This window comes from Erythrolamprus reginae, chromosome Z (genome assembly GCF_031021105.1).
Source record: "Erythrolamprus reginae isolate rEryReg1 chromosome Z, rEryReg1.hap1, whole genome shotgun sequence".
In the NCBI taxonomy this organism is placed as follows: domain Eukaryota; kingdom Metazoa; phylum Chordata; class Lepidosauria; order Squamata; family Dipsadidae; genus Erythrolamprus; species Erythrolamprus reginae.
The window spans coordinates 110054396-110067592 of record NC_091963.1 but is presented as its reverse complement, the minus strand read 5'-3'; the positions used below and the strand labels follow the sequence as shown (position 1 = coordinate 110067592).

The 13197-nt window shown below is 40.4% G+C and overlaps 2 protein-coding genes across 5 annotated transcripts in view; one reads left to right on the top strand and one right to left on the bottom strand.

Annotated features, from left to right (window-relative positions):
- Positions 1-12002, bottom strand: part of KCNH4 (potassium voltage-gated channel subfamily H member 4) — a 79920-nt gene extending 67918 nt beyond the window's left edge. For all 4 annotated transcript variants that reach the window (XM_070727633.1, XM_070727634.1, XM_070727636.1 and 1 more), the window contains exon 1: positions 11732-12002. In XM_070727633.1, coding sequence (XP_070583734.1) covers positions 11732-11807 — 76 coding nt within the window. In that variant the 5' untranslated portion in view covers positions 11808-12002. The remainder of the gene's footprint in view (positions 1-11731) is intronic.
- ATP6V0A1 (ATPase H+ transporting V0 subunit a1) overlaps positions 1-13197 on the top strand; it is a 512121-nt gene that overhangs the window by 45345 nt on the left and 453579 nt on the right. The gene's annotated exons all lie outside the window — the stretch shown is intronic.

Here is a 13197-nt window from a genome sequence, read left to right as displayed (position 1 = left end):
CCTCATTGAACTGGTGGAGCTGCAGATGACTGGCACCATGAATGTATTCACTTCATAGTCACCCCCAAAATGTCAGAACAACCACCAGTGGACACCCACCATAAGATGGGAAGATGGGTACTGGACATTGGGCTGACACCCCCCCCCTGGAGAACCAGAAGCCTCAAGAAGAGTTGAAGCCTGGAAGGTTGGCCAATCCACAAATGGCCATCCCTGCGAGGGAGACTACCTCTCCAGGTTCTCAGAGGGTGCCAAAAGAATACCAAGACCTAGGGAGGGTGTTTAGCGAGGAAGACTGCAACGATCTTCCCCCTCACTATGGACTGCATGATAGAGTTTGATCTGGGAGTCATGCTAAAACCAAATATGTATTCCATGTCTCCAGAGGAACTGGGAGAGCTGAGGAGGTACATCAATGCCAACCTGGAGAAGGAGTTCAGCCAGCCAACAAAATCAAGGGTTGCAGCCCCCTTGCTGTTGAAGGAGAAGATGGGAGGTTCAGATTGTGTGTTGCCATCCATGGGATCAATGCCATGTGCATGCAAAACACCTCCACCCACATGAAGGACTTGCTGAACCACTTGTCCAAGGGCAAGATATTCACCAAGCTGAACTTAAGGGAAGCCTATCATTGCATCCAAATCAGGGAGGGGAATGAATGGAAAACTCTTCAACTGGCCATTGGGAAGCTTCCAGTTTAAGGTGATGCCTTTTGGACTACGGGAACCCCCACAGTCTTTATGCAATAGATCAACAAAGCGACAAGGGAATGCTCATTTATTTAGATGACATTCTTATCATTAGTGAGACCCTAGAAGAACACATGAAGCTAGTGTGACAAGTTTTGGAAAAACTCTTAGTTGCAAAACTATATGCAAAGTTTTCCAAATGTGAATTCCACAAGACTTCACTGGACTATTTAGGATACCGTATCTCCATCAATAGGATAGAGTAGTGCTCGATTGGCAGCCCCCATGCACAATTGCCCCCAAGCAATTGCAAAACTTCCTGGGTAGTTCATCCCAGCATTCGTGAAAGTAGCCGTGCCATTAACAGAACACCTAAAAACAGATCCTATGCCCACCAAACCAAAGCCAAACCAGCCCATTGGATAGACGATGGACTGTCAGAAAGCTTTTGAGAGATTGAAATGACTATTCACCCAGGAGCCAATCCTACAGCATCCTGACCCAAAGCGACAGTTTATCATTCAGTCATATGCTAGTGATGTGGCCGTGGTCTTGTTCCTAAACCACATGTACTGCTTACACCAAAAAGGATCAGGGTATTTGTTGGCATAGGTGCCAAGATAAAGGAGTGTTTATGCATATGTTTTGGGGATGCCCGGTAGTGCAGAATTTTTGGCAAAAAGTGCAAGATGATATTAATAGGATGTTAAATATAAGATGGATAATTACTAAGGAAATGGCAGTATTAGTCAAAAGTAGTGAGATGGGACAATTTAGAGAAATAAAACAAGCAGCGATAGAAAGCGCTCAGGCGGTAATAGTCTTGGGCTGGAAGGATGCAACAAAATGGACAATGCAAAATTGGTACTGGTATATGGTGGAACACATTCAATTTGAGATTAGGATAAAAGGATGAATTTGGTTAATGAAACTGACTTGCGACAACTGATGGGACGATGGAACAAGGTAAGACGATATATGGCGAGTAGAATCCGAGACCAAGCTACAAGAAACAAATTGGAATCACTTTATAATATGTAAATAGATACTTTGGTCTTTGGTTAAAATGGTTTATACAAGAAACACCCCCGATTGGTGGTGGGGTAGGAATGTTTGTCTGGTGGTGGGCACAATCACTGAGCACTTGTTATATGTTGTGTGTGTTTTTTATATTTTAAAATCAATAAAAATATATTTTTTTAAATCAGAAAGCTTTTGAGAGATTGAAATGACTATTCACTCAGGAGCCAATCCTACAGCATCCTGACCCAAAGCAACAATTTATCATTCAGTCAGATGCTAGTGATGTGGCCGTGGTCTTGTTCCTAAACCACATGTACCCCTTACACCAAAAAGGATCATCTCTGGTTGAGAGATGCAGTTCACCGCCAAGTTATGGAGGGAATTCCTACATGCCATTGGATGCACACAGGGACTCAGCTTGTTTTTTCATCCAAGTACTAATGGCGCAGTAGGATGTAAGAATGCAATGGTGGAACAATACATCTGTTGTTATGTAGAGTTCCAGCAAGATGACTGGGCAGAGTGGCTGCCATTTTCAGAAGCAGCATACAACAACACTGTCCACAGCAGCATGGGATATTTTCCAGATCACCACTGGTCAAGAGCTCATTCCCAAGCTACGGAGGCCCTATTTCGATGGCCCTTACTGAGTGGATGGAGAAGCTGAGAAAAGAATGGGAGGACTAGTTGAAGTGGCATAAGCCTCTAAGAAGAGAGCAGACAAACACCGGTCACTCCACCCCCACTTCTAAGTGGGGGACAAAGTCTTCTTGTCCACTAAATACAGTCAATTGAGAATGCCCAGCAAAAAGCTAGGACCTAAATTCATGGGGCCTTTCTCCATTGGCAAAATCATAATCAATCAAGCTTTCATTGCTTAGAATATTGGGGAAGATCCACCCAGTATTCCATTGCAGGTTACTAAAGCCAGTGATTGAGTCTAAATTGAGACCTCAAATTCAACCACCGCCTCCTCCTGTGGACATACAAAGGGAGATGAATTATAAAGTGAAAAAAATGTAGACTCCAGAATCTTTAGGAGTCAGTTGCAGTATCTAATCCATTGGAAAGATTACCCTTTGGTGGAATCCACTTAGGTGAAGAGTTGGAAAGTTCAAGCTGACAGATTGATTAAGCAATTCCATGATAAATACCCAGACAAAATGAAGAGTTCCCCGGGGGGGGGGGGGTTGTTGATAATACAAAAAAAAGCCCCCTACTAGGCACGGTACTACCTCTACTTAAGAACTTAATTCGTTCCCTGACCAGGTTCTTAAGTAGAAAAATTTGTAAGTAGAAGCAATTTTTCCCATAGGAATCAATGTAAAAGCAAATAATGTGTGCAAACCCATTAGGAAAGAAATAAAAGCTCGGAATTTGGGTGGGAGGAGGAGGAGGAGGAAGAAGTGGAGGAGGACAGTCGTTGCCGAAGGAAGAAGGTGAGGGGAAAAAATCAAAAACTTTAAGGCTTAAAAAAAAGGGGGACTCTGAGGTGGTGAGGAGGAGCACGTGCCTCCCATACACTGAGCCAGAGAGAGAAACCCAGGTGGCTAAGAGGAGGGAACCTCCCACTCCTTTGATTGAAAGGCTGCTGCTGCTTTTGCTGCTGATATCTGCTTCTTCTTCCTTCCCATACTGAAGGCTCACTTTGTAGCTTCCCATGCTCGTTTGCTCACTTTGTAGATGGCCCCTTTCCTTCACTGTGGTGACTCCACGGTTTGGTTGAAGCCGAGTTGATCCGGCCGGGGTGAAGCCCCCCTTTTGCATTTCCACACCCAGATGCTTGGGAAGGCAACCTCGTGCCAGATGTATGGGAGGCAGTGCGAGAGAGTCACCACAGCGAAGTGGTGACTCTCTCCAAGCGCCCAGAGAAAGGAAAATGCTCTGTTCACTCTGGGCTGCCCAGAGTGAAGGGAGCATTTCTTTTCTCTGGGCACTGGCATAGGTTTATTCCCTCTCCAAGCGCCCAGAGAAAGGAAAATGCTTCATTCGCTCTGGACTGCCAAAGCCTCCTTAAGCACCTCTGGCAGCCCAGAAAAGCCCAAGATGACCAGGATTAAAGGAGGAATGGGAGGAAACTGGCCGGGCCTTCATGCTGCTCTCAAATTTCCTGGGAAATGTTTCCGGGCTTGGGTTCTTAAGTAGAAAATGGCTCTTGAGCAGAGGCAAAAAAATCTTGAACACCCAGTTCTTATCTAGAAAGATTCTTAAGTAGAGGTGTTCTTAGTTAGAGGTACCACTGTATTTCTTTTCTCTTTGCAGGACATGCTCTTTTTTTTTGAGGGAAAGCCACCTGTCAGGCTGAAGACTTGGAGGTTTTGGCCTGCCACATTATGCTATATTCTTTTGGAATGTTTCTTCCAAAAGAATATAGGGAACTTGGGCAGGGGGGGGGGCTGCATGCCATGATACATTCCTTTTAGGTTCTCAAGGTCAGCCTTTGTTCAGCATCTGACCGGAAGCTGCTGGGAGTTGCAGGATACACTGGCAGAAGATGTATGGTTCATGTGATGGGCTTGTGGGGGGATATTCAAGGAAATGAACTCTAACCCAGGTGGAGATACCTCATATATTCAAGTTATAGGTATGTATATTAATTAAATATTAGGAAGCAGGTGAACTATGGGGTCGTAGTTGATGATAGGTTCATGCTAAAGTTCCTCAAGCAGAAGCTAGTTTACCCAAGCTAGTTGTTCTGGGGGAGGTCCTTGCTATAGGTCAGTGTTTTCAACCTTGGCAACTTAAAGATGTGTGGATTCAGAAGCCTATAAAATGGCCAAGATTGAGAAATATTGTTCTAGATTAAAAAGAAATGGAAGTAAATATTATGCAGAACCCAGCCAAGTAATAATTATGTACAAGTGAGATAACTATGTTTGCACATATTTGTAGCAATTTCAAGTGTCTTAGAACAGAATCTTTTCCAGATATACAGTGGTACCTCTACTTAAGAATGCCTCTACTTAAGAACTTTTCTAGATAAGAACCGAGTGTTCAAGATTTTTTTGCCTTTGCTCAAGAGCCATTTTCTACTTAAGAACTCGAGCCTGGAAAAATTTCCCAGGAAATTTGAGAGCGACACGAAGGCCCAGCCAGTTTCCTGCCATTCCCCTTTAATCTCAGCCATCTTGGGCTTTTCTGGGCTGCCAGAGGAGCCTGTGCCACAGTGGCGCAGTGTATGGGAGGCAGCCTCATGCCAGGTGTATGGGAGGCACGTGCTCCTCCTCGCCACCTCAGAGTCCCTCTTTTTTTTTAAGCCTTAAAGTTTTGGATTTTCTTTTATTCCCCTCACCTCACCTTCTTCCTTCGGCAGCGACTGTCCTCCTCCTCTTCTTCCTCCCCCTCCTCCCACCCAAATTCTAAGCTTTTATTTCTTTCCTAATGGATTTGCATGTATTATCTGATTTTACATTGATTCCTATGGGAAAAATTGCTTCTACTTACAAACTTTTCTACTTAAGAACCTGGTCACGGAACAAATTAAGTTCTTAAGTAGAGGTACCACTCTATCTGGAAAGACCATGGCTTGAACCAGGACCATTTTGCATGCAAGTAAATACCCTAAAGCTGAGTTATTACCCTTTTCAGATAATCTCCCCACTAGAGGACTTGATCTGCTAAGCTTCAGCAATGGCATCAGAGGGCAGAATGGACGATGTTTTGTCACGAAATGTAAAACCTTCGATCAAATTATGAGCAATAGCTCCCTTCTCCATGCTTATACATCTATGGTTCTGAAATCTTTCCATTCTGTGTGATGAAGGGCTTTTTATATTTGTTTTTCCAATGTTGATAACCCAGATCCAATGTTGTATTTATTTACTTTGCATCTCTTTTTTATTAACCATATGGTTCTAATGGACAAACTGAGAAAGAGGGAACTTGCCAAAAACAGGAGTCACATATTTAAATACCAGCATAACATTTGTTAGGTCATGAGGTCTGTGTTGGGAGATAATCCAACAACAGCCATTCACGTCGGAGGGAATGAAATTTGTGAATTGAAAATCCTAAGCAATTGAGCCTCAGGATGAATGAATTTCACAGACTCTGTGAAACGAATATTAATCTCTCAATATGCAGCAGCCATGAATGATCCTTGAAAGAGCCTCCCAATTACAGAGCATGTGAACAGTTCCATCATGTTCTGTTTTAACCAAAATGTATAAATTGGCTATAGGAATTAAGAGCCTTACTCTACCTTTATTCTAATTCATTAAACATTAGCCTTTTCATAATCTAAACAGAAATGCAGGGTTCCTGTCTTAGTTCCAAAGTTTAGGACTAGCATAATAATAATAATAATAATAATAATAATAATAATAATAATAATAATAATAATAATAATAATAATAATAATGTATTAATATTATTATTATTAGATTATTATTATTATTATTTATTAGATTTGTTTGCTGCCCCTCTCCGAAGACTTATTATTATTATTATTATTATTATTATTATTATTATTATTATGTTAGTCCTAAACTTTGGAACTAAGACAGGAATCCTGCATTTCTGTTTAGATTATGAAAAGGCTAATGTTTAATGAATTAGAATTTTATATGGCTTTGTATAATAATAATAATAATAATAATAATAATTATTATTATTATTAATATTAATATTATTATGATTATCATATTATTATTGTTGTTGTTATTATTTGTTGTTATTATTATTATTATTATTATTATTATTATTATTATTGCTGCCCCTCTCCGAGACCTAAGCTTACTTACATTATATAACCAAGAAGTTTGTTTTCCTAAGCTTAGATGTATGATGGCAAATATTTTATACTCAACAACATTACTCTTCATTATTGATTTCTGTGTTCCTAACCATGAAAAGATATTTGCTTAGATCTCTGTCTGAGATTTTATTCCCATACTTGTCTGAACCCATTTTCAAATACAAGAGCCATACAAAAATACCAGACATAAAGTAACTACATTTGAGTACATATGTACCTTTTCTTGCACCATAATGCAAGAAGGCACACAATAACCTTTCAAAGTGCAGTTAGGAGTTGTCCAAACTACAAGACCATGTTTGCATTTATTTAAATTTAATATTCTGGCTGTTGTTTGGGGACACAAGACACTCTCTCCTACTTTTCAATAATAACCAAGTTGAATTGAGACAGAGTCACTGACAAAGTCAGTTTCCGTAGCCAAAATAAATTAGAATCTGGATTTTCTAGCTGCTATCCCAACATCTTAACCAAAACTCTATGTATATTTGCTCTCATTTTCTTTAGTTGATAGGAAGCTAGGTTCTTTTGGTAGCCAAAAGAATATGATTACTAGATAGTGAAAGAACATACAAATAGAAATCATCCCAGTGCAGTCCAATCAGACACACTTCATTTATACTCTTATATAATGAAATACTCCAAATATTTGTGAACATTGCACAGTTGATTTGCCCTAATTGTACAGGGCATTTTGACCAAACACCTTTGCCCAATTCTAGGCATATTATCATGACGTGCACATTTTCTACAAAATTTAATTATAATGTCTCTTTTTTCACATATTTGCATTAGATTATTGTGGGTTTAGTGAAGAACAAAAGATGGATTATGATAAAGTGCAGGATTTGGGGTTACAAGTGAGGATACACAGATACCTTTGCTTAGAGAAGCATTTCCAAGTTAGTCTCCATAATAAACTGCTGAATTAGTTTTCATTGATCTTTTTGAAAGCATTTTAAATCCTTCCCTCACACCCCAGCCCAATCCACACCATCAGAATCCTCTTAAGTGAAAATCCCCTAACCACAATATGGCATTTTAGTTGTTTCTTTTAAACCATGTATGATTACTACACCTTTCTTTTCTATTCCCATCTTTCTACCTAGGCAAAGCAGTCTGAAAGGAAGGGCAAGAAAAGAGACTAACTTATACTTAATATAAACCAGTGTCTGAAACTGTATGGGTATAAAATAAGAAAAGAAGACCATTTCTGGAACATATAAAATCAACTTTATTTACTACACCCCACACAAATCTATCTAGAACAATGAGGCAGAACTTTCATGTGACACAGTTTTAATCCTTACATTTTAATACCTTGAATTTTAAAAAAACAAGTTTAATTTTAATGTAAAACCAGCCTTTGCTGTCAGGAATTGCCTAATAATTCCTCATGTTAACTTGAAATACAGAGAAATGACTATATTACTGCTAATGAATGTGAATAAAAATGAGCTTTGAATATAGGCAAAGTGTTGTTGATTTATACTTTATTTTTTTGCCTCCTGAAAAGACTCCATATGGCCTGGATATGTTACTTCTTATACCACATATGAAATAAGAAATTTTCTTCATTATCTAGTAGTGGAGAAATAATTCTCCAAATTAATTTTAAGGATGGAGCTCTAGTAAATTGTTTCAGTTAAATGAAACTTCATATACATTGATCTAACTGAGCCTTTCCATGGTCTTGGGTTTGAGTTCAAGTACAATAAACTAATTGAAGTCAATAATTTATCACTTTGGATGTAGATTTGTAGGAGACAAAGGAGAAAAATACAGTTGTTGGACTGCCTGGAAGATAAAGTCTAGAAATTTAGAGCGAGAAAAAGAAATTTGAAAACTATTCAATCACAGCCTGCTAGGTTTTTCCTGCTGACTCCAGAAGTGCTGTACATAAAGGGTTCATTCTCTAGTTGCTAAAGAAATCTCAAAGTAGATCTACTTTATCTGGACTACAAAAATCTGGATCACCATTAGATGGTGTGCAAGGAATATGATCCAGATTTATAACCCAAATATGTTGACCTAAAATAAGGACCAACTATTATTAAGAGAGTCTAAATTCTAATGACACAGTTCTAATGACTCATTCTAATCATTGTAATATGAACTGTAATCTTCATACTGTGGACAATAATTTAAAAGTTTATCATTTTCAGAGAGATAACCCCTAGACATGGAAATAGAAGATATGGGAAGTCCAAAGAGTTTGCTGGTGTTTGAACTTGGATCCACAAAATTGTGAAAGGATCTGTCAGCATTGTATAAACTAATCAAGGAAGTATATATACGCTGAATATATAAGAGTTCCATTGAGTTTTATAATTCTTATTTCTATGTAGACTAGAAGGAAAAAGAAGTTTAGCACTTACCATCGTTAAAAGTATTCTTCTAAGAAGAAATAATAATGTACTGAATCATGGATTGAAAAACTGAGGCTGACACAGAAAACAGTGTCCGATAGGAATTGCTTGGATGTAATCATGTATAAATAAATACACTGGGGTTTACTTAAACTGTGGTGGAAGAGAAAGCAATTTCATGCCAAAGTGCCTACATAACATGTATCATGTACCATTTCCTACCTTTAATTCATTTACCAAGTATTTGTTAGTGAGGTCCGAGGTTTTGGAATGCATAATCAGCCTTTTAACTAGCACACAGCATTTCTGGGAAGTTCCATTAGTTAATTTTTCCTGAAAGCTAGAATCATGTAATGGTTAGACAATCTGGAACAAGAAAAAAGGGGTTCAAATTTTCATGGACTGATGTTCTATAGGGATGGCAGTTCCTGATCTATAGGTTCTATGAATCTTTACTTGTCCCACCAAGGACAGGTGCTAATTATTTTTCTCAGGGGGAGGAGGGGAGGAAGTATTTCAAGAACATGTGGTTTCCATTGAGAGACCTTGTTTCTCCACTTATCTATTCCTACCAATATTTGATACTAATATCAAGATTGCAGCACTTGATAGAATTGCCAATTTGGTCTATTGCTTAAGGCACCAGACTAGAAAGCAGGAGATCATGAGTTCAAGTCCTGAATTAGCATGAAACCCAGGAGGGTGACTTGGGGCCAGTTACGGTCTCTTATGCCAAGGCACCTTACTTACAGGGTTGTTGTTATGGGAAAACTAGGAGGAAGGAGGTGTGTTGGATATGTTTACTGTCTTGAGTTATGTATGAAAATAATAAACGTGGGATATAAAAATAAAAATGCATCCATTTTTATGGATGGTCAAGAGGTCAGGAAGGAGGGAAGGAGAATCTTTTTATCAATCAACTTTAAAAAAAAAAAAAGCAAACCCCAATCTTCCAAGGCTTCATTCATAAACCAATAAGTCCAGCCCAGCTATGTACTTCCCTGTAAGTTAAATCCTTGCTCCTTCTGAAATTATATTATTTTTTTTGGGGGGGGGGGGATCTCCTGATGCTTCCACTGAATGGGATTTGTCACATTCTGTTTCAGTGGCATTGCATTATTGCAGCCAAGATATCTGGTGGCTTATTATGGGCTTGCCACTGTCCCTCAAAGCAATCTATGTCACAAGGCAAAGAGTGATCAAGGCCAGGCTCATTTGCTCCCACTCAGCAAAATAAGCAGCAAACTTTCCTCTATGTAGCAAAACTGCCTTACCCCAGTCATGTAAATAAGCGAATAAAATGTCCATCACCATTTGACAGATGACATCCCATAAGACTATTAAACCAGACTCTAAAAATATCTTACTGCATCCTCATTATGCCACATTCTTTTAGCAGGAATTGTGCAGTAATACTGTAGTGTGAAATGAGACACAGCTTGGATACATATTTTGATACTCTTAAGGACACCTAGAAACTCCAAACCAGAGCTCTAGAAATTCAAAGAACAAAAAAGTTCTTTAGTTGAAAATTATAGAAAAACTAGTTGAAAAGTTCTTAAAACAATTAATGTGTGCCACTTGTGCTCCCTCATTGACAAATTGTCCCTCCTTCTGCAGCTTTGGGTTGTGGTTTCCCAACCTGTGTGCCAGGTGTTCTATCAAAAAGAAATCCGTCTGTCGTGCCCCCCCCCCCAATGGTTCTCCCCTCCCAAAGAGAAACTAGTACCTAACCAATTGCAATGACAGAAGGGGAAGGGAAAAGAGGAACAAATTATTTTTAACTAGGGAGTGGAGACATCATCTTTAATTTCATCATCTACCAGGAAAGAAAAGCTACTTTGCACATGTTCAGAGGCACTCTCTTATACAGATCCACATTTCCTGGGTTTGAAAAAAGTAGGAGTGGCCTCAGATCAACATTTTGGGGCAGAATCCCTCACTCCATCCCAAACTAAATAAGAGGGCTTATCCCACTTTGGACCGAATTCACCAGCTCCCTTTTTAGAGTGAATTTTGGAAGTTAGCCAGCGGCTCAACTGCTTTATGGAAATACAGATTTGGAATGATTCTTCATGGGGTGGGGAAAAGATTAAAACGTTTCCCTTCCCCTCCCCAAACCAGCTTGCCTAAAAAAAAGACTTTTTGTCATTATTTCGGGTCTCTTTTCACAATCTAAACAGGCGTAGTTTTAGAGAAGAGTGCAGGTAAATAACCCCTAGCGTTCAATGCATGACTCCTAAAAACGCCAGCCAAAACAGCCAAAACTGGGGACCAAGGAGGAAATTTTCCTACAACTGCTGAGGCATACCCGCCCCCGAAAATATCGACCTTTTCCCGGGATGGGGGAGGGACAGGAGAGAGTGTCTCAGGTTGCCTCTCGGATAAAGACAAAGAGGGTTTATCGTTTCTTTGTTAACTCGGGAGCGGTGAATCGAGGGTGGGGGGAAACGGACGCAGAAAGAGACGGCGCACAAAGCGGGACAGGAGGGCGCGGGAAGAAACGGCACGGAGACCCCGTCATTGTTCCTGGGGTTGGGCACATACCTCGTACATCCTCCCCCCCCCAACATCGCAAAAACATCTTTCCTCTCCGCGCCCAAAGAGACGGAGAGAGAGGAATCTTTAGGTGAGGTGGCCTCGCATCCCCACCTGCCTGTCTCCTTCTCAAGTGGAGTTTAAACTTTCCGACCAAGTGTAGGGATGGCGCGTCGGCCAGAGAAAGCTGTCTAGGTGCGGAGGGAAGGACGGCAACAAGAAACCCAAGAGTTTGGCCCGATGTCTCTCGTGAACTCCGCGAGGGACCAGGGCGGTGCCGTAGAGCTGTTCCGCGAACCCTCCAAATGCAACCCTGGTCTGTTTCCCAGTGAAGGGGAGTTCCAGATATCACTTACGTGTCCCATCGAACCTGTTGGCGATGTTGTCCAAGAAGGTATTCTGTGGGGCTAGCAAGCCTTTCATCACCGGCATCGCGGCGGGGGCACCACCATCGGCGCCCCGCTGCCCCCGCGGGGTCCTCTGGCCAGCGGCGAGGAGTCCAAGTGCAGCGCAAGAGGAGCGCAAGATGGGGCGGGGGGACGCGCTGTGTCCCGACTGAGCTGGCGCGCAGGGAACGGCGAGGCGAAACAGCTGCCTGGGAGCTCACCGCCTCCCTCCCTCCCTCCCTCCTGGCTGTCATTTCCCTCCCTTTTAATCCCAGCCGTGCAATTAGCGGGCTGGCGCGGACGACAGGGCTGGGGAGGGATCCAGAGGGATCCCGCCCAGATTTATTTTATTATTTATTTTACTTATTTTATTTATTTCACTTATTGTATTCATTTTATTTATTTATTTGTCAAACGTGCACATACCCATAGTATAGAAGTAGTCTTTATAAAAATAACATAAGTAAAAAGTAAGGATAAAAGAGGACAATAGGATAGTAGGACAGGGACGGTAGGGACAGTGGTGCGCTTACGCACGCCCCTTATGCAACCTCTTAGAAACGGGGGAGAGGTCGACTGTAGACAGACTAAGGTTAAAAGTTTTTGGGGTTTGGGTAGAGCGCCTACTCTACCTCGCGCGGGTTCCCACAAGCGGCATTTCAAACGCTTCGTTCAGTGCACAGCGTGCAAACAGCGGGGAAACACCTTGGGCCCAATGGCCTTTACTCACAACTAAAAAGAGCGGGCGTTAGGTTATTAACCCAGAGGATTTCTTCTTTCTTGGGGAAAAAAAGAAAACCAACCCACAGAAAGTGTTAAGGTAAAGTAGAAATAAGAGACAGCATTAGACCCACTGATTATGGTAAACTTAACCTGGTTACTGAATTAATCATTTTTTCCTGAGATTTCAAGATAAACTAAAACAAGTTTGAATTTACACACTAGGAAAAAAGAAATAAGAGGCACAAGACACACTGAACTTTGAATAGTTTAAAACATGGATTGATCAATTGGAAGAATTAAGGACAAATTTCCTGACCGAACAGTTGATCTGTGGAACAGTGTGCCTCCAGAAGTTGTGAATGCTCCAAAACTGGAAGGTTTTAAGATGTTGGATAAACATTTGTCTGAAATATTGTTGAGTTTCCTACCTAAGCAGGGGGTTAGACTAGAAGACCTCCATAGTCTCTTCCAAATCTATTCTATTCTATATGTTAAACTTCATGTTATAATAATAATAATAATAATAATAATAATAATAATAATAATAATAATAATAATAATTATTATTATTATTATTATTATTATTATTAATTAGATTTGTATGCCACTCCTCTCCGCAGACTCGCAGATAATATACTTTTTAGGTTTATATGTGACATATACCTTCTGTGATCATAACCACATATTCACCCATCACCAATCAAAGAATGTAA